This window comes from Chaetodon auriga, chromosome 19 (assembly GCF_051107435.1).
Source record: "Chaetodon auriga isolate fChaAug3 chromosome 19, fChaAug3.hap1, whole genome shotgun sequence".
Taxonomy (NCBI): domain Eukaryota; kingdom Metazoa; phylum Chordata; class Actinopteri; order Chaetodontiformes; family Chaetodontidae; genus Chaetodon; species Chaetodon auriga.
Window position 1 is genome coordinate 5,267,760 of NC_135092.1, and position 18,583 is coordinate 5,286,342.

At 43.6% G+C, this 18,583-nt stretch overlaps 1 protein-coding gene across 1 annotated transcript in view; it reads right to left on the reverse strand.

The window, feature by feature from the left end:
* Positions 1-18,583, reverse strand: part of LOC143338269 (ephrin-A5b-like) — a 74,117-nt gene that overhangs the window by 10,926 nt on the left and 44,608 nt on the right. Inside the window, exon 2 of the mRNA XM_076758540.1 lies at positions 1,664-1,956. Within this exon, the coding sequence (XP_076614655.1) occupies positions 1,664-1,956 (293 nt within the window). The remainder of the gene's footprint in view (positions 1-1,663; positions 1,957-18,583) is intronic.

Below are 18,583 nucleotides of genomic sequence, written 5' to 3' on the forward strand. Positions count from 1 at the left end.
AGAGCGGTTTCGGAGATCGAATGCTTATTGAGCACACAACAGCATTCACTTCCCACCTCCACTTCACAGAATGATCCTGAGGCAGAATACCAACCCCCACCAAAGAAGGCAAAGAAAAAAACATTAGGAAGCCTTTTCAAAACCTCAGGTTCTGCAGCTGACACAGCAGGCCGTCCCACCCCATCTCTGAAAGAGGCAATCGAGGCTGAAATGAAGGCCTATCTTTCCACCCCAAATGCAGACAGTGAGATGGATCCTCTGGAATGGTGGAAAGTCCACGAGGTAAACTTTCCCAGAGTAAGCAAACTAGCACAAAAATACCTGTGCATCCCAGCCACAAGCTCTCCTTCGGAGAGAGTGTTCAGCACAGGTGGCAACATCGTGACTTGTCAAAGGGCTGCTCTAAAGCCAGACAAGGTGGACAAATTGATTTTTCTGTCAAAAAATCTGTGACGGGGGAAACTGAATTTCCCCTCTTTATCAGGAGGAGCACCCTGATATTTCTTTGCACTAGAGTGTTGCACTAACTACAGTTACCTCATTTTGCTTTTGACATTTTAAAAAAAGCTATTTTGTTACTTTGATAATAATGTAAGTTGATTTTAAATCATGTGAATGTAGCCAGCAACAGTTTGTGTACTTGAAGATTTCATATTTTACTTTCTCTTTTCTATTCTAAGAGAATGCACTTTCAGAGTGAGAATGTTCTTTTTTATCAGAATGATGTTTATTTTTATCAGTGAGAATGTTTACTTCATCAGTTGGGATGTTTAGTTTATCACAGTGTTTCTCACTTTGTCACAGTCATGTTTACAGACTTAGTAGTCTTCACTTTTCTTTTGTTGTTCTTAATCATAATCCAATAGTGCACTTTATCAGTGTTGTGTGTTTTTTACATTTTATTTTGTTTACAATGATTGCAATATCGTTCATTAAAATCTTCTGAGAAAGAAAGCTTTGTAGCCCCGATTTTTTTTTTTTTTTTTTTTTTTTTTTTTAAATATCGTGATAAAATATCGAAATCGTGATCTCATGCAAAAATATCGTGATACAATTTTTTTCCCATATCGCCCACCCCTACCATGGAGCACAGTGTATCTCATTTAGTCCTTCTCTTCTGCCCCTGCAGGGCATCAGCTTCACTTATGAAAACATGACTTTCCAGCTGTTTGTTTTTCCGTGTCTTCTCACGAGGAGGAGAAAGCTGAGCTCAGCCAGGCGGCAACAAAAGACACTTCAGATGAGTCCCCAACAGTAGAGATGTTTTGCTCCCTCTGGCTCGTATTTTAGCATGGCCTTCATTCCAAGGACTTGGAAAACAAAACCCTAACATTGCTGCTGTCTTTTTGCAAGATTCCAGGAAGAAATTGATATAAATCTTCTGATGTAACTCCCAGTTAAAGTTGAGTATCACTGCAAATATTTTGACACTAATGCTGATGCAATACCTGATGTTACTGATACCAAAATAATACTTTTTGGCCACCTAACGATGATTTTTTTTTTTCCAACTAATAAATAAATAAAATATATACACACACACACACACACACACACACATATATATATATATATATACACACACACATTATTATCAGCAATATATGCTGATAATAATGCTCATTTAAACCAAATCTGGCCAATTATTATTAAGTGTACTCACAGATATAATAATACTCTCTCCCAGGACGAAACTCGAAGCCTAAGGAGAAGGGAGTAAAGAGCTGGAACTTCTCGGAGAACTTGAGCGGTCCGTTTGGTGACAGAGGCCTGTTGCACTCCCAGCGTTTGAAGCCCTTAGCGGTGTGATCACAGGAGCTGTAGCCATCATAGTTCACCATGTAGAGGATGTAGCGCTCGGCCCGCTCGTCGGACACTGGGCCAGTGTAGTGCGGACAGTAGACGTCAAGGTAGTCGTTGATGCAGACGTCGATGTGATAATCACCCCGGTAAAACCTGGAGGAGAGGGAGCAAGAAAAGAGAGAAATGTGAATATATCCAGAGTGGATTCAAACCTGCATGAAACTACCAAAGTTACTTCAACCTTATAGGTTAATCTTTAAGTCTGAAGTCCATACTTTCATCACTTAAAGGTACCCTTTGTTGTTTCTGACCACTACTAGCACTGTGGAACAATGTTTTAATTTGTGTGTTCCCATTTTATGTTGCACACAAGCATGCACGCGATGTGACACACATTCCTGCCAATGGTTTCACACTATTCCACTGACTGACAAGTGGTGGTAATGTGCATGAAACTCCAGCAATCGATGTGTGTTCTGGCAAGGACAGTGTCAACAATGCAGGTTGCAAAATGATCCAAAAATGTGGTTTGCAAATGTTTTGAAGAAAGAATTGCATTCACATTTGTTAGCCCAGCCCTCAAGGGTATACACAATGCATTTGAGCAGCTTCAGTCTACAGCTATGAAGGATACATTAATAAAATAAGGCTTGCATTTAGAAGCATGTGGCCACTTCTGCTTACGTGACTGAATTTAAATGTGTTTACAATGCACAGTGAGGGCAGTTTTCTGTATGTTAGCAATAACACTAATGTGATCTATTATCAGTGAGATGACTGTTCTACATATTTACACTCAAAGATAGTTCCCACAAGAACATCATAGATCAAACATACATTATATTCACCCAGTGAAAATGTGCTGAACATGCATGCTGGCTCTGCAGCAGCCCGCTTTGTGTTTTCCACACATTTAACACACAGATCACCTCAAGCCGTGCATTGCTTAAGGGTACATTGGTAGCAGATGTTTAAATGGGAAGATAGTTATTCATTGCTTTGTTTGGGAGTCTCTCACCATCATTTTTCTTGATGATGAATTCTCTTATGAGTTAAGGAGTACTCCAACACCTGATGACAAGAGATGATACTTCGGGTATCTTAGTAAGGCCACAGCTGCAGAAAAACTTTTCACATATGTTCAGAAATTGAAGACGGACTGCGAACGACACATCCAGGCTACGGCTCCTCTGGTTTTGTTTATTGGATCTCATCATGTCAATCTCGATCATACCGAGTCTCAACCGAATCCCCCTGCAACATACCCGCTCCGGAAGAAACCTCTTATGACACACGCAAGTCAGTCCTAAGCCATATATCAATGTTAGTGCTCAGCAGTGATGACTTACGCTGGTGCTGAAATTAAAGTCCCCTAACGTTGCAGGGCTAATCCCCTGGTTAGCATGTGCCTTTAGCAGCTTTAAGAGGATCCCTCCGTAGAATGAGATTTTCATTAGCTCGATATGACAGCTTGATGTAGGAGCCTCTTGTGGAATCTCAGAGTCTGGGAAAATGAGGCCTGTTCTCAAGCCTCGCCTTAAAACAGCCCCAAGATTTTTCGCCTGGTGTTTACTGCAAACCGAGTGGACAGGAGAAAAAACTGCAGCGGCGAGATATGCCAGGTATTCATTCCTGAGGAGTGTGATTGGAAACACATATTCCCATATGCGCCGTATAAGGTTGCATTTCTGGGGCTTTTAGCAAAGACAGATTAGGCTTGGACAGCCAGCTGGTTGTGTCTCTATAGCTGCTAATGGCCCGCGGTTCAGTATCACTGACATACTGCGGATGTCTTCAATACTCCACCTCTGTTCATTGACACAGTGAGGGCCATCAAGGGAGACAGGCCAGAGACTGTGTTGGAGCATGCAGCAGGCTGATGATCCGATACGGGTGAACTCGCTGGAGCACCGCAGGGGGGTTTTTACCCTGATGTTTCACCGGACCTCGCTGCCCACGGATCAAATATTACACCTACTCCTGCTCCTCGCCAAGGGAAAGGAAGTACCAGTCAGCTGATCTGAGGCCAGGTGAGACAGGGCGGGAGGGGATGAGGCGCAGCTGTTCCCTCTGACACGTACATGTTGGGGCTTCGGGAGGCGTGAGTTAGCATAAAGGGAGGTGCGTGCTTGCCGTGGCCTGCTGGGGGTATCAGGTTGTCGTTACACAGATTGTAAATGTGCTGCAGGATTAGTGGCTGTCCTACTGGGTTTGCAGGGGCCACAAATAAGCAGATGTGTGTGTCTATGTATACGTGATAGCAAAGTGTGTGGGTGTCTTATGGCATCAGCGGCCATATTCTAATCTTTTTCTCTCTCTAATTATAGTCTGGTCAAACGTGAAACCAAAGCCCTTGTTTTCTCTCCACGTTTTTTTTTTTTCTTTTTCTTTTTTTCCCCCTTTCAGCACCAGCTGAGCGCTTTGGCTCCAGGCAGGCACAGCATGGCCTCCCTTAGCCTCAGTTCCAAAGCTGCTCGCTGATATTATGACTACCAGGGGTCAACCGTCTCCACAGTATCATGTCCTCAGCCAGAGGCACTGTGGGATAGCCTGCTTTGTCCTCCTGTGTCTTTACAAAGCCTTAAATGTTAGCTGCAACCTTGCAAGTGTCAATGGCTGTCAATCAAGCCTGACCCAGGAGTAAGAGCTAAGATTAGTCAGGATTAAGAAGAGTTTCTATCTAATTCCTTTGTGAGAGAGAGGTGGGAAAAAGTTTGGGAAAGTGATGAGGACCCGGTTCAGACTTGGATACTTCCTGATTGTGTTTACTCCTGGCATCGACAAGCACCTCAAAATTATTCTCCAGTGGCCACTTCTGATTGGATTTCACGTCTGCACTCAAAAGAAATCAATGCATTAATCACTACTCAATGCTTGAGTGCATTGTTTTACTTTGTTGACATTTCAAGAACAAACTGATGGATTAGTTCATTTCAAGGGCTGCAGCACCTGTTGCATTATGAGCTTTATACAAACACTCACATATGTTTTCAATGTGATTTTCTTGTGAAACCAGTTCAATGCACTTGTGATTTAGCCAGTAAAACCACACCCTTAAAGGTACACTTTTGCACAAAATAATTAATAATAAAGCTCTTGCAACACCTAAAATCACATGTTGACAACACTGAATGACGTTTGGTCAGTGAAACAATTTGACAGCATGACAACATGTTTGTTAGGAAATGTACCTTAGTCATGGAGAACTACACTGACAGCACAGAGTCACCACTCAAGCCACAAGTAAAGTTTTTAAGCACAGCTGCTGGTTGACAGCTGAATTTAAACTTTATTTAGGTCCTGCTGGAAAGGCCAAACATATCCAGCAGAGAGGCTGTGTACAACTAAAACCTAAAATATGGTCTGTAGGTGTTTATTACAAAAGATGATAAATTGCGCTGCGTTATGGCCTGAGAGTAGCAAGAGAGCCAACAGATGATCCAGATGTTTGCCAGATGGAGGCTATAAGGAGACTTTTGAGTGGCAGAAATGAAATATTGATAAGACACAGAGCCATAAACACACAGCCTGCATCAAGATGTGGTGGGATAGATGACATTTAATCTCTCAATGTCTTCTGGTTTCTTCTTTTGAAGAGGCTGACCAGAGACTTTCTCCTGCTGATCTTTGCTCTGATCTCCACTGTCTCTACCCTGAGATGCTGACAACATCCGTCAGCCCCACCCCCACCATAGACTGGACTCAAGGGTGAGAAACCTTCATTCATTCACTACCTTCAGCATCAGGGTTCCTTTATTTTCATTACGAGCAAGATTTATTCATCTGTTTTTCTCAATGGTTGTGTTGTTATAGGCTATTTAGTGAGTCATTAAGCCTTCACAGGGCTGTTCGAGGCAATTTCAAAAGTTGTGTTTCCCTTTTGGTGTTGTTCTGAGCCGCAGGGTGCTTTGAGGGCCAATCAAGCGTTTGGGGGTTTTGACAGCAGAAGGCAGAAGGAATGAACGGACCTTAGCAAAAAAAAAAAAGAAAAAAAAGCTGAAAAAAAAACAAAACAGCATTGTTCAGCCGTTCAGTGTCGGTTATACATGTGTCATAATGAGCCATTAACAAAATAAAAGCACCTAAATCCTAAATCCATTTGTCTTGGGGATTAATGATCCCTGATTGGCTGAATTACTCACAGCCAGTTGGAGGGGCTTATCAATGAATCAGTAACTGGAGCTCTTAACAAAGCACACATCTATGGATAATCCCTCTTTTCAGTGCGCTCCCCTGCTTGTTTGCTTTCTTTATCCCCTTCTGTTGTGTTATTGTCACTCCGTAGCTTGGCACAGGTAAGGTATGGCAGAGCCAGGATAGAGAGAAACAAAGTGAAACAGGAGAGCCAATGGGGAGGAGAGAGGAGAGAAAGAGTAGAGAGTGGGAGTAAGCAGAAGAAAAGAAGAGAGAAGAGGAACAGAGGAAAGTAGAGAACAAGAGGGTGGAAGAGCAGAAGACAGGAGGAAGCTTACCGAGAACGTTCCTCCAAGTCTCTGTTTAAGATCAAGTAATCAACAAGTGACCAAGTTATAACTAAATAAACTCTAACTAAAATATCTGGATGAGAACTCTGGATTTGAGCTATATTTAGCACCAAGTTACATTACTCTTCCCAGGAAACTTCCAAGAAAAATTAGAAGGAAATTGCACAGCTGCACATTCTGAAAAACAGTTTTTTCCATTTTCCATCCTAACTTGAAGGTTTAAAAGCTGCTTTAGAGTCCTCTCCACATTGTCCACGAAATCTAATTCTGCTTTAGAAAGACTGAAGTCACGGATTCCTTTTCTCATTTTGTTAATACTGCCTGACCTAGAGCAGGTACTCGATAAAGCTGTGCTTTATATTTAAGTGTGCGGACACTTTTCAAATAGTCAGTTGCCATTTAAGAAGTCCATTGAAATATATTGAGTCAACAAAAGAAATATTAGGTAAGTTTGAAGCTGCAGAATGTAAATCCCCTCAAAGTTTGTTAATACCACCGAAATCCAGAAAAAAAACACAGAGGACATGACCTCAGCGTTTTCAAAGGGAGCTGAGTGTATAGCAGAAGAAATGTGGCGACTTAGTCATACTGTTGTGGCCCTTTCAGAAATTCAGAGATAATAGAAACAAATAGCTTCTAGGTTCTGGGAGCCAAAGAGAGGAGAGAGAATGAGAAGTAGAAGGAACAAGAGAGAAGTCAAAAGAAGAGAAGGATGAAGATGAGAGGAGAAGAAAGAGAGTAAAGAGAAGAGCAAAGAGAAGAATAGCGGAGGTTAGTTGAGAGGAGAAGAGGAGCAAAACGATGACAATACAAGGGTGACAAGGAGAAGAAGAAGACAAAAATACAACAATACAAGGTAGACAAATATACAAAACAGCAGAGTAACAAGACGCAAGAAGGAGAGGAGATGACGACACCAAGAGGAGAGGAGAGAGAAAAGACAAGAGGAGCAAAAAAGAGATGGAAGATGAAGAATGTAGACAAAACAGGAGGGTAGAGGAAAGTAGAGGGGAGGAAGAGAAGAGGACAAAGCCCTCCTCTTGTTTTCCTCATGAACGCTGTTGGGTCAGACAAGGGGCAGCTTCCCAGGGTTATTCCACAAAGACAGAGGAGAGGAGATGCTTTCAGCCCACGGAAACACATGAAGCTCCTGTCTTAACACACACACACACACACGCACACACACACACACACACGCACACACACACGCAATGATAATGTCTGCACTGAAAGACACAAACCACAAACAGCAGACCTCATGCTGCTTCTATATCAAGTCCCTCAATTTCCTCCTCCACAAACCGATGTGTACTAACTGCCTTTTAAACAACAAACCGTGGAAAGCTGTACTTCCTGATTTCAGCCTCTAGGGGGAACTCTTATGGGGCCAAAAAGGGGTAATCAGGCCCTGGTCATGTGACGTGACGTCAGTAGATGGGGTCTGTCCGTCCTGTTGCCCTCGGGGTTGGGAGGTCTCGATCACCCTCCCTCCACCTGTCCCATCATTCATAGCTTTTCGCCGCTGGGAAGTTAAAGCCATTATTACTTAGTTGTCTAATTATATACACACTTCTGTCCACGGACTCACAAACACACACACACACACATACACAGAGAATGTATTTAAACACATAATGTGTCTGCCAGGGGGCTCAGTCCGACTGGGCGTTGACAGAGGGGAGATGGGAAAAATGGAGCCTGTAAAGTATAGACAGTTCTCCGTTTCTTTTTTTTTTTTTTTTTTCCTGCTGGGAACAAACCCAGAGGAGGTGAATAATTGGCCTCAGATTGAAAACACATTGCTGCTTGTGGGAAGGCACCTCGGATAGTTAAAAACTAAAACAGAGGCTGGAGAGAGGGAGAGAGTGGAAGCAGAGACAGGAAGAATGAGAGCGGACGGTCTGTTTATGGATTCCGGTGGTCCTGACTGTGCCAATCGCTAACTCGTCCTTCAATGCAGCTGCAGCCGCTGTGTGTGCCAGGCTAAGTGAGTCCACACACACACACAGAGAATGTCTTATGTAAAGCTTCATGTATATTCTAATCTCTGTCTGTTTGCAAATGAGGCCCTGTTGTCTTTGCACCTCCTGTGCCAGTACGCACCATGGACCAAACTGATGCTGACACCAACATGATGCCATACAGCAACGGTTTTCTGCAGTGTTTTTCATGTGAAAAGAAGAAGCCAAACTTCTCAAACATCAGATGCTGTCTGAACACAAGCACTTCAGGTTAGACATATGTTCTAATAATGACATTTCATAGAAAGAACTACATAATTACATTTCTGTATTACAGAAAGGCCGCAGAGATATATATTTAGTATGGCTCAAGCTCCAAAAAGGCTTGATCCTACATTTCCCACAATGCAACTAAACTGTGTTGTTAATAAGCACTCCTCCTGCCTGCCCATGTATTATCCACCATATATATTCAATTGCAGGCTAACCTATAGAGAAATGTCATACATGTGTCTGTCCAGCTGACCTGGTGATCACTGTGTGATCACCAGGTCAGCTGAGTCTCCTCATCGTTCACTATAAATGACATCAAAACTTCGCAAAAAAGTACAAAAAAGAAATGAGTTTACGAGTACAAAACAAATGAGACGTCGATTCCCACCGGGCTAATATTATCAGCTGACTGTGGTGTATATTTTCTCAAAAACATAGCAGGCAGGCAGACCGCAAGTTACTTGATTTGAGTGAGCGGACCCTTTAAGACGAATATTTGTGACTGTGTGAGACAAGAGCTTCTCCTTCTGTTTTACATGGATGGAGCAGGTTAATTACTGACAACGCTATTCTGGTGTCAAGGAGGTCAAAGCAGCATCGGCAGCATGGGTTAAGTGTCAGTCAACACACACACACACACAGCAGGGCTCCATCATTCAGTCAGTGTAAAACCCCAAGGGGCCGACGCAGCGACTCATAAACCCCCTCCGTGCCAAAGATGGTTGCTCAGGTTGCCATGACGCCAGTTTACAACAACGCAATGTTCCGACCACAGAATCGGCGCTTTTGACAAACACATTGTGTTCACACCTGCAGGTGTGTACATGCAGGCACGCATATATGAGGGCTCAGACACAGGAACACACACGTACCTCCACTACCGGCGCTAATGTCACATAACTCCAGGAGGCCCTGAGCGGGTCCTGTTAAAATAACCCCACTAAAATATGTCCCATCAGCACCTGCCGGACATGTGTACAGGAACAGGATGCAGGATGCTACAGATCACTGCATACACACAGCGATATTATACAGCATAGTGAATGAATGACTTTTTAATTCCACTTAATGTGGATGCTCCGGCAGAGCCAGCGTGACCTCTGAGAGCAGCGGAACATCCCCATCAGGCGAGCTGCTCGCCGTGCTCGGCTGATATCGATCTGACACCTTAGACTCTGAGCTGAGGTCAGGGGTTAGTGACAGCCCATTATTCAGCCTGTGAGCCAGTGTTTGGTCAGTGTCTGAGCCCAGGTGACGGAGCGACCTCGCTGTCGTCCATCTTTGGAGCCGCTGAGGGATGGAAGGTGAAGTTTAAAAAGTCTCTCAAAAACACACTCAGTTCCCCATGAAATGCTTCATGCTTCATTCACATGTGGATTTTCCTCCTATAAACAGGACTGCTCTTCTTTCTCCGTCTCTGTCCTGCTCAGCCGGCATCTCATCATCCTCTTCTCACTGATTTACCAAACATTCCTTGCTGGCTCTTTAGTATCTATTGCATTCATCGCTGTTGTTAATTACAATTTTTTGTTTTCTTTTTAATTACTGACAACTGTCTACATTTCTTTCATTAAATAAGCAGGTTGGTTTAAATTTCCCTCTGTGTGATATGGATGAAACCCTCTATCTCATTTTCTTTGAACTGACTTACTCTTTTTTTTTTTAATCTGTTTTTAAAAATAACACTTTTTGGTACAATTGTTTGTGTGTTGCAGTTTTTTTGGTCATTCATATTTTTCCTTGCTGCAGATTGTAAGTATTTGGCTCTTGCTGATCGCAATATAAAGGCCCTGGTACACTCCGGCAAAGATGCACAGAGCAGACATGTGCGTATGTGGTTCTGTTTACAGTATTGTGTGTATAGGTGGACATGTTCACACATGTTGTCGGCATGCATGGTCTGCATGGACCCGTGTGTACTAAGGGCTGATGTTTGGTCAAAGAAAGTACAATCTGAGCGTGAACCACTAATTGTAAAACAAGAAAAGTGGAATAAAAGTCATAGACACACACACACACACACACACACACACACACACACACACATACAGACACACACAAACACACACACACACAAACACACACACAGAAACCCAGATGTGAGCCTAAGCAGCAGAGAATTGTACAGGAAGGCCCCACCTGAAGCGTGCTTGACTAACATGGCCCTGATCCTAGAGTCAGACCTCTGACCTCCCTCCCCGGGGGAGATCCAAGCCCCCTGTGCTGCCCTATCACTTTACTGCACCCCAGGGAGCCGCAGCCCCGCCTGTCTTGGGCCTAACACACTCTGAACCCACAACCCCGGGGGGAAGGGGGGGCGGGACGGCGGTGAAGAGAGGAACCCACAGCGTCTGGACTCAATCACCCGCCCATGACAAGCCTGCAAAGCTCTCACACACACCACCGCTGCATGCACACATACGCACACACCAACACCAGCACTTATCCACCAGTGAGGTCTCACACACATCAAAGTGCGGTGGAGCTGACTGGGTTGAGTAATAGGCGTTCTGTGGGGAGATGGTGAAATGCTAAAAACTCAGGCTAGGAAAATTTGTTGTGTTCATGGTTCTGAGAAGAGAGGGGGAGAGAGGGTGAGAGAGGATTATAGTCAAGGTTTGAAAGAGAGAAAGGGGGGGGGGAGAGAGATAGAAGTGGCAGAGTGAAAGATTGACTAGTGAGAGAAATGTGAAAGAAGAAGCCAAAATAATGTGAGAAAATGTGAGGGACGTGAAAGAGGGGAGTGGGAGAGAGCACAACCTTGATTTAAAACTCCCATAGGTCCTGTATAAGAGCTAGGAGGTCTGTGTGTGTGTGTGTGTGTGTGTGTGTGTGTGTGTGTGTGTGTGTGTGTGTGGATCTGTGTGTGTGTGTGTGTATTTCTACCATAGTGAGGACATGCATCTGTTTACACAGCCACATTGTGGGGACTTGTAGTGGCTATGGTTATTGTCTCCAGGAAATGAATGTAAGTCAATGTAATGCGGAGATGTGTCATAAAAATGCAACTCCAACATGGCAGCACGGCGGGGGGATTGACAACAGGGACACTCTCAAGTCTCTGAAGGGGTCACCGCGACATGCAGGGCTAGGGTCACGTACCCGAAGCAGGCAGCTGAGGGCACCAGCAAGCAACTTGTAGATATAAAGGTAATAAGTGGAGAAGTCAAATTCCAAACTGTCCTTGAAATTCAGCATTCAGCAGTATCTCATGGCAAAGGGAAATTAGAGAAAAGTTTATTAAACAACCTGCCACGCTTCTCTGTTCTTTTAGCTCTATACTTTGTCTGTGATTACAGTGATTACTGTGATTCGCACGTCATGGTGGTCCCTCGAGATTCTCCTGGTAAAAAAACACTTTTCAGAAGATGTAGAGTGGACCACGTGTCAAATCGCCAGCTGAGTGACAAGAGAGCGTAGAAAACTGTATTCTTCTCCATCCCCGTCTTCTAACACCCCTGCTGTCTTCAGCACATGTTGCATGTGTGGGCATGTTGCTGCAGGTACAGGTGAGAGGATGACCTCCGCTGTGTTAACACAGTGGTCCCACTGAAATGAATGAGGGAGCCGCGTTTGATACACTGGTCTGATATTGTCATACAGTCAACTGAAAACAGAACAAAGACAGTATTTGTAATGTTTGACCTCATCAACTACATCGATCTGCTTATTCTGAATTTGAATGCAGCAACACATGACAAACAAGTTGGGACAGGAGCAACTAAAGACTGGGGAAGTTGTGGAATGCTCCAAAAACACCTGTTTGGAACATTCCACAGGTAAACAGGTTGATTGGTAACAGGTAATAGTAACGTGATTGGGTATGAAAGGGGCATCCTGGAAAGGCTCAGTCGTTCACAAGCAAGGATGGAGAGAGGTTCACCACTTTGTGAACACATGATTTGATAAAGGATATTAATACATGAGCTCAGGAACACTTTGGAAAACTGTTGAAGACACACTATGTTTCCATAATGTCCGTCTTACAAAAAAACTATGCAAAAGAGAGTTTTAACTGTCAAATAATGCATGCTGGGAAGTCTGTTATGCTTCTTAAATTGATGAGCTCACTGAACTCTCAGTCAAGACACTTCAAGTTCAGTGAACTCATTAGAGATGGGTCTGAAAATGAAACTAGAAAGTTGAGTTAGCTTATGTTAATTGTAAGGATTTAATACAAAACATATGTATTTATGTATTTGCTTTAAGTTTGTTATGATTTGAGTATAATGTTTTATAGTGTATAGGATTGTAGTACGTGTGAAATTTAAGCAACTAATGTTACAAATCTAATAAAAGAACTCTCAAGTGCCCATTGTAACGTGCTACAGAGGGAGAAGCACTTAGGCCGCACAGCTCTGTCCCCTTTACATCCCACAGCAGGCCCAAAAAAAACAGCACATGTAACATCATGTAAGGGCTAAACATAGAAGCGCCCTCCAAGTGCCCCGCATGCCAGCGCCAAGCCGTGCCACCTGGTCCCCTCAATCTGCCCCTGCAGGGCCCCATCACACCCCTCGCCCCTTCCCCTTGACACAGAATGTCTGTCAAAGTCTCGTCCATCAGCCTGCAAACCGGAGACCATCTCAGATCTTCACATGCCGCCTTAAGAGAAGGCCGGCTCAGATTCACACACGCCGCCTTTAGAAGTCCGGGGCTCAGATTCAAGCACTCCACCTTAAGAGGCCGCATTTCATATTCACACCCGCTGTAGCATTCCAGTGTCAGCGCCGGCGGAGGCCATGTTCCTCATTCACATATTCGGCCCGGTGCAAGGCATACTGTCAGTGAGGTAATGGCCCGTCTTTTGGGACTTCCAGTGGGCAAATTTCAATGCATATAAAACGGTTTCCCACTGCTATAGAGCATAAATGGACCTGAGAGGTGCTCCAAAATTTCAAGCACATGTGAATATATACTGTACCTGCAGACACACACACACACAGGCAGCAGCAGCTAAAAAGTCAGGAAAGTAGACTGAATGCATATGAATATTGTTGAAAGGTCGCTAATTTGAATCCCTGACTGCAATTCTTCCTCTATATCACATATTGTCTGATTCAAACACACTTCTTCAGCGAACAAGTGCCTTCAGCCAGATTGCACTTAGTTGTGGTTCCAGTATTAAAACTAGATATCAAATCTGAATCCTCCTGAATCCCTTATTCAATTTTCAAATAATCAAAGTAATGAAAGTTGTTAATAATTATATATTTAATTACTAAACTTGATGACACTCAGCAGACCAAAACCAGGAGAAATAAAACCAAAACTATGTTCATGGCTCCAAAGCATTGGAGGTATGCTGTTGTTACTTGGGTGGACTGACCCTATAATGAATTTTTACTAATTTGGACCCTAATCCAAACTACATCCACTTCAGAACCAAAGAGTACGGGCAACAATTAGACTGCAGAAGGCGGTAAAGTGGCTTACTATGTGAACCTAAAACAGGGCGTTGCCGGCAAAAAAAACCTCCCTGGATAAATAACAGTTAAGAAAAAATACACACATACAAATCCATCCGCCCACATGTACATGCACTTTGCAGACACAGCTCATATTATTCTGAGCAAAAGGCCACAGAGAGCAGCAGAAATCTGGCCCGGGACAAAGCGGACCGGTCTGACAGGGTGGACTGGCCAAAAAAAATATCACCAGCTGCTATCCAACAGCTGATCAGCATTAAACAAAGCGGAGTCCACTCACATCCAGAAACACGCCTTTCAAATGTTTGAGTAAACTCACATCCAGCATCACATCCGAGGAACATCATGGACACGTCCTCCTCATATATTTTGCAACACCTGACGCATATCTAGTCTCTATCCGCCGCTCTCTGAACTTCACAACTGACCCCAGATCAGCTATCAGCACATTCCTTTCACGATGAGCACCACCTCAGCTGAATCCAGGGCAGTTGAGAAATCACTCGATAGGAACCACATGTCAGCAGCTGCATGTCAGTTTGAGGAAGGATTTACTGCTTCGATGTGATGATGGAGAGGGCCATAAAGGAGAGATAGAGCCCCTGTTGATAGATCACCTCACTGCGGGCCGGTTTCCATCTCTCTGAGAACACAAGCAAGCGGCTTCTCCGCCTCCACGCCTCGCCGAAAGGAAGGAGACATAAGACAGATGTGTATCAATTTTCTGACAATCTCTGTCAGAAACTCCCTTTTTCTCTCCGTTCACCGTCTGCCACAGTGAGTGTTTTTACATGTACAGTATAAGCCTGGGTTAAATTAAGCATTTCGAGGCAACCGAATCCTCCCCTCTGCCCGTCATTATCGCTGTGTTTTAGGGAGCAGACTGCAGTGATTAGCCCCAGCCGCTGAACCGTGGGCCTCCTCGTTTAACACACCACTTGATGTAATTGTTATTGGAGTGGAGATACTAGCCTGCTGTTCAGACAGCAACACGCAACACTCTTGTCTCCCTCTCACATTTGCTGGCGACGCTGTCGCCGCCTGTCCTTGTTTGTGAGTCGGGAGGAAAAGAGAAATCAAGATTTGGCAAAGGCGACAGAGTTCTAACAGAGTATGAAATGTGTGAATGGAGGCCAAGAATACAGTTAAAGACACCATTTGTTGAGCCAAAAACATGAAGCGGGAGAGATATTGATACAAGTGACTTGTGACTTTTGGGATTTCTTTAAATATGTGTGAGGTAAAACTGGGCTAAGTCTGACTGAAAAGTGAAGAAGGTCTAACGTGCAGTCCTAATGACATGTTGGTGAGGACTGTCATTAAAGTCATTTAAAGTTCTACATAGCTACATAATTAAAAACAGAATGCAATCATTTACAAATGAACTGTGTTTACAGACAACAGTTTTCCAAAGTGTTCCCGAGCCCATGTAGTAATATCCTTTGTATAATTATGTGTTCACAAAGTGGTGATCCTCACTCCATCCTCGCTTGTGAACAATTTTGCCTTTCCAGGAAGCCCCTTTCATACCCAATCATGATACTATCACCTGTTACCAATCAACCTGTTTTCCTGTGGAATGTTCCAAACAGGTGTTTTTGGAGCGTTCCACAACCTTCCCAGTCTTTAGTTGCTTCTGTCCCAAGTTGTTTGAAACATGCTGCTGTGTCAAATTCAGAATAAATATATATTTACAAAAATCAATGAAGCTGATGAGGTCAAACATTACATGTAAATGCAGTTGATTCAGTGATTGAAAAGAGTGGATAAACTCAAATCTGTATGTGGAGATTTGTAGGTGTGAAAACCAGTGGGGGGGGCGTCATCTTTGTAGATGCTGATCTGGTTACCTCGCTGTGGTTTGGCAAAATGGCCGAAAATTGCAGACGAGTGTTTATGAGATTGAGGCAGTTGTAAAGGTTGTTGTAAGTTGAAGAAATGAGAACTCTGCATATTTCACGAATCAACAGAAAAACTGCCTCTAGCAACGACAATATCGGTTTCAGCATCGACTGACAGCGTCCTTCATGAGACAGGTGTGCCACACTAACTGAATAAAAATCAGCAGACCTGAATATGATGTAAAGCTGTATGAACACAGGGAAATGAAGTGGCATTTTAGTCAGGTTATCAGGCTAGCACCCACTCACAAGGGATTCACAGGAAATGATACTAGACACGGTGCAGAAGACAACAGCTGGTGCTAGGAATCTGAAAAAGAGGCATTTACTGTTGTCCACTGTCCCTATTGAAACTATGGGACATGATGAATCCTGTTCCTGTGATTCTGCACACTTTTGCTATATTGTGACACGTATTACTATCATAAAATACCCATATTAATATCAGAATATTGATTTCATCACACTTGAAAATCACCAAATAGTGCCGGGGATGGAACAGGGGAGTGGATTCAGAGACAAAGAGACAAAGGGATATATGATGGTGAAAAAACGAGGGAAAAATGAAGGGAGAAAATTGAAAATAAAAGATTTAGAAGAGCAAAAAGAGGAAAGGGAAGAGCTCAAACAGGGATAGAAACATAGTCAGTGGGAGTCAGTGGAGACAGTGGGGTGCAGGGTTGGATAAATATACTCCCCTTCACTGAATGACAGGCATTCTCATCTCTCATCTACCCCCTGGGGAGACAGAACGAGTGGAGCAGGGCTGGACCTGCCATCTTAACCCTTCCTCTGTGCTCATTTTACACTACCATGCCTCTCTTCATCTCTCCGCCTGCTTTTCTTCCACTCGAGCTCGGGGCTGCCATCTTAACCCTGCTTCTCTAATTGTTTTAATACAACCCCTAACCCTCTGTCTCTTTCTCCCTCTCCCTGTCCTTTCACTGCCATTACTAACCTCTTTCTCCCACCCTAAATGGCATGTGACCGCCATTATCGTCCTGTGGAAAGAGCGGCGTCATCATGTGTGCCATCATTTTCATCCATAACCATTAGGAACATTGTAAAAAGATACGACCACTCACACAGCGTCTTCAAATAATGGACTGTAGGCACACGGTTGGACTGTAGCCGCTCGCCAACATCAGCAGACGCTGTCATTACTTTTTACGACTTTGAGTACTTTGGCCCTTAATGCACATTCTTCCTGTCCTCCAGTGTTTGAACCCGAAGAGGGAAGGCAGATTAGCAGGGGTGGAGACCATTTGGTTATCAAAACAGCCGCAGGTTCGATCTCTGCTGCAATTAGCAGAGCTCTGTTTTAGAGCTGAGTCCATGCCGCCGTTATTTGACCAGGGCGTGGCAGCAATTCAATGAACTTATGATCATGTTTCAGTGGAATCACATCATGGTGTATTACTGGTGTCGATTTGCCATGATGCATGATTCTCTGGCTGAATTGATATAAATAGGAGAGAAACACTGATTATAGGTGTGTTCAAGCATGCATGTTTACCTTTTGTAAAAGGATGCTTTCTACTCTAGCAGTTGTTCAGAGTTCAGTAAATGTTTCACAGAGAAAGAAATTACGTTTGTTACCTTTGTCATCTACTCTTTTTAAGTGCCGGAAAAACAAGACTGAGAGTCCGCAGCCATGCTAATGGCTCCACAAGGCTGTACTTAGCATTTAGCTCAAAGCTCAAATGTCCCTGTCTTAATTTTGTGTGCTAGCGTGGTAACGTTTGCTGTCGTGAGTTTTGGAGGAATTATAATTTTGACCTGATGATGGCATCCAGATATTTGACTTCACATGTAATGAACATAAACTTATAATTTCCATTTTAACAGCAGAAATCCTCTAAAGACTATAAAACTTGAGTTCGAGTGGGCTTCATATTTCTATCCTGCTCAGTGCAATTAATTATGACATTTTGAACATATTGGCGGATTTTGCTAAATGCCAGTGTAGCTCTGATCTTTGAAGCATTTGTGAAGGTTTTAATTTTCAGTTTTAGTAAAGACTGGTGCTGTGGCAATTTGCGAGACTGAAGCCACCTCAAAAATGTCAGCACACAATTAAATCAACACGAGTGAATCACCAATTAAACATCTGAAAAGTCGGAAATATTCCTGATAAGGAAATACGCAGCAAAGTCGGTAAGAATACTCAAACGTATAGAAGTGTGAAAGGGGGGCAATCATCCGGAAAAGTCAGGAAAATCTGTCTCTTTTCCAGGCTAATATAAAAATGCAGTCACTGACTGGCAGTGTGACACAAGCCAAGTGTCTCCGCTGATTGGTTGACCTTCAGAAGTACGACCATTGATAGAAAAAGGTGTGCATGAAAGAGACAGTTTAGGTAAGAGGGCCAGAGTTTAGAATCACTCTGAACCAGCATCAGTCAACACACACACACACACACACACACACACACACACACACACACACACACACACACACACACACACACCACTGTGAACGCAGAGTACGCCCACTGCACTCAGCACTCAGCACGTTAACACACACACACACCGAACACTTCACAGGCTCAACACTTCTCAGATAGTGTTTACCCTCTGAACAACAGCCAATTACGTGGACAGGGAAGCTTTGAGTGGCTACACCAATGCTATTATAATCACAGAGACACAAACATTTGGACATATTTCATGCTATACTACAGAACACTGTTTGGGTGAAATTAGGTAAAATCAAAGTGAACAACTAAGTGG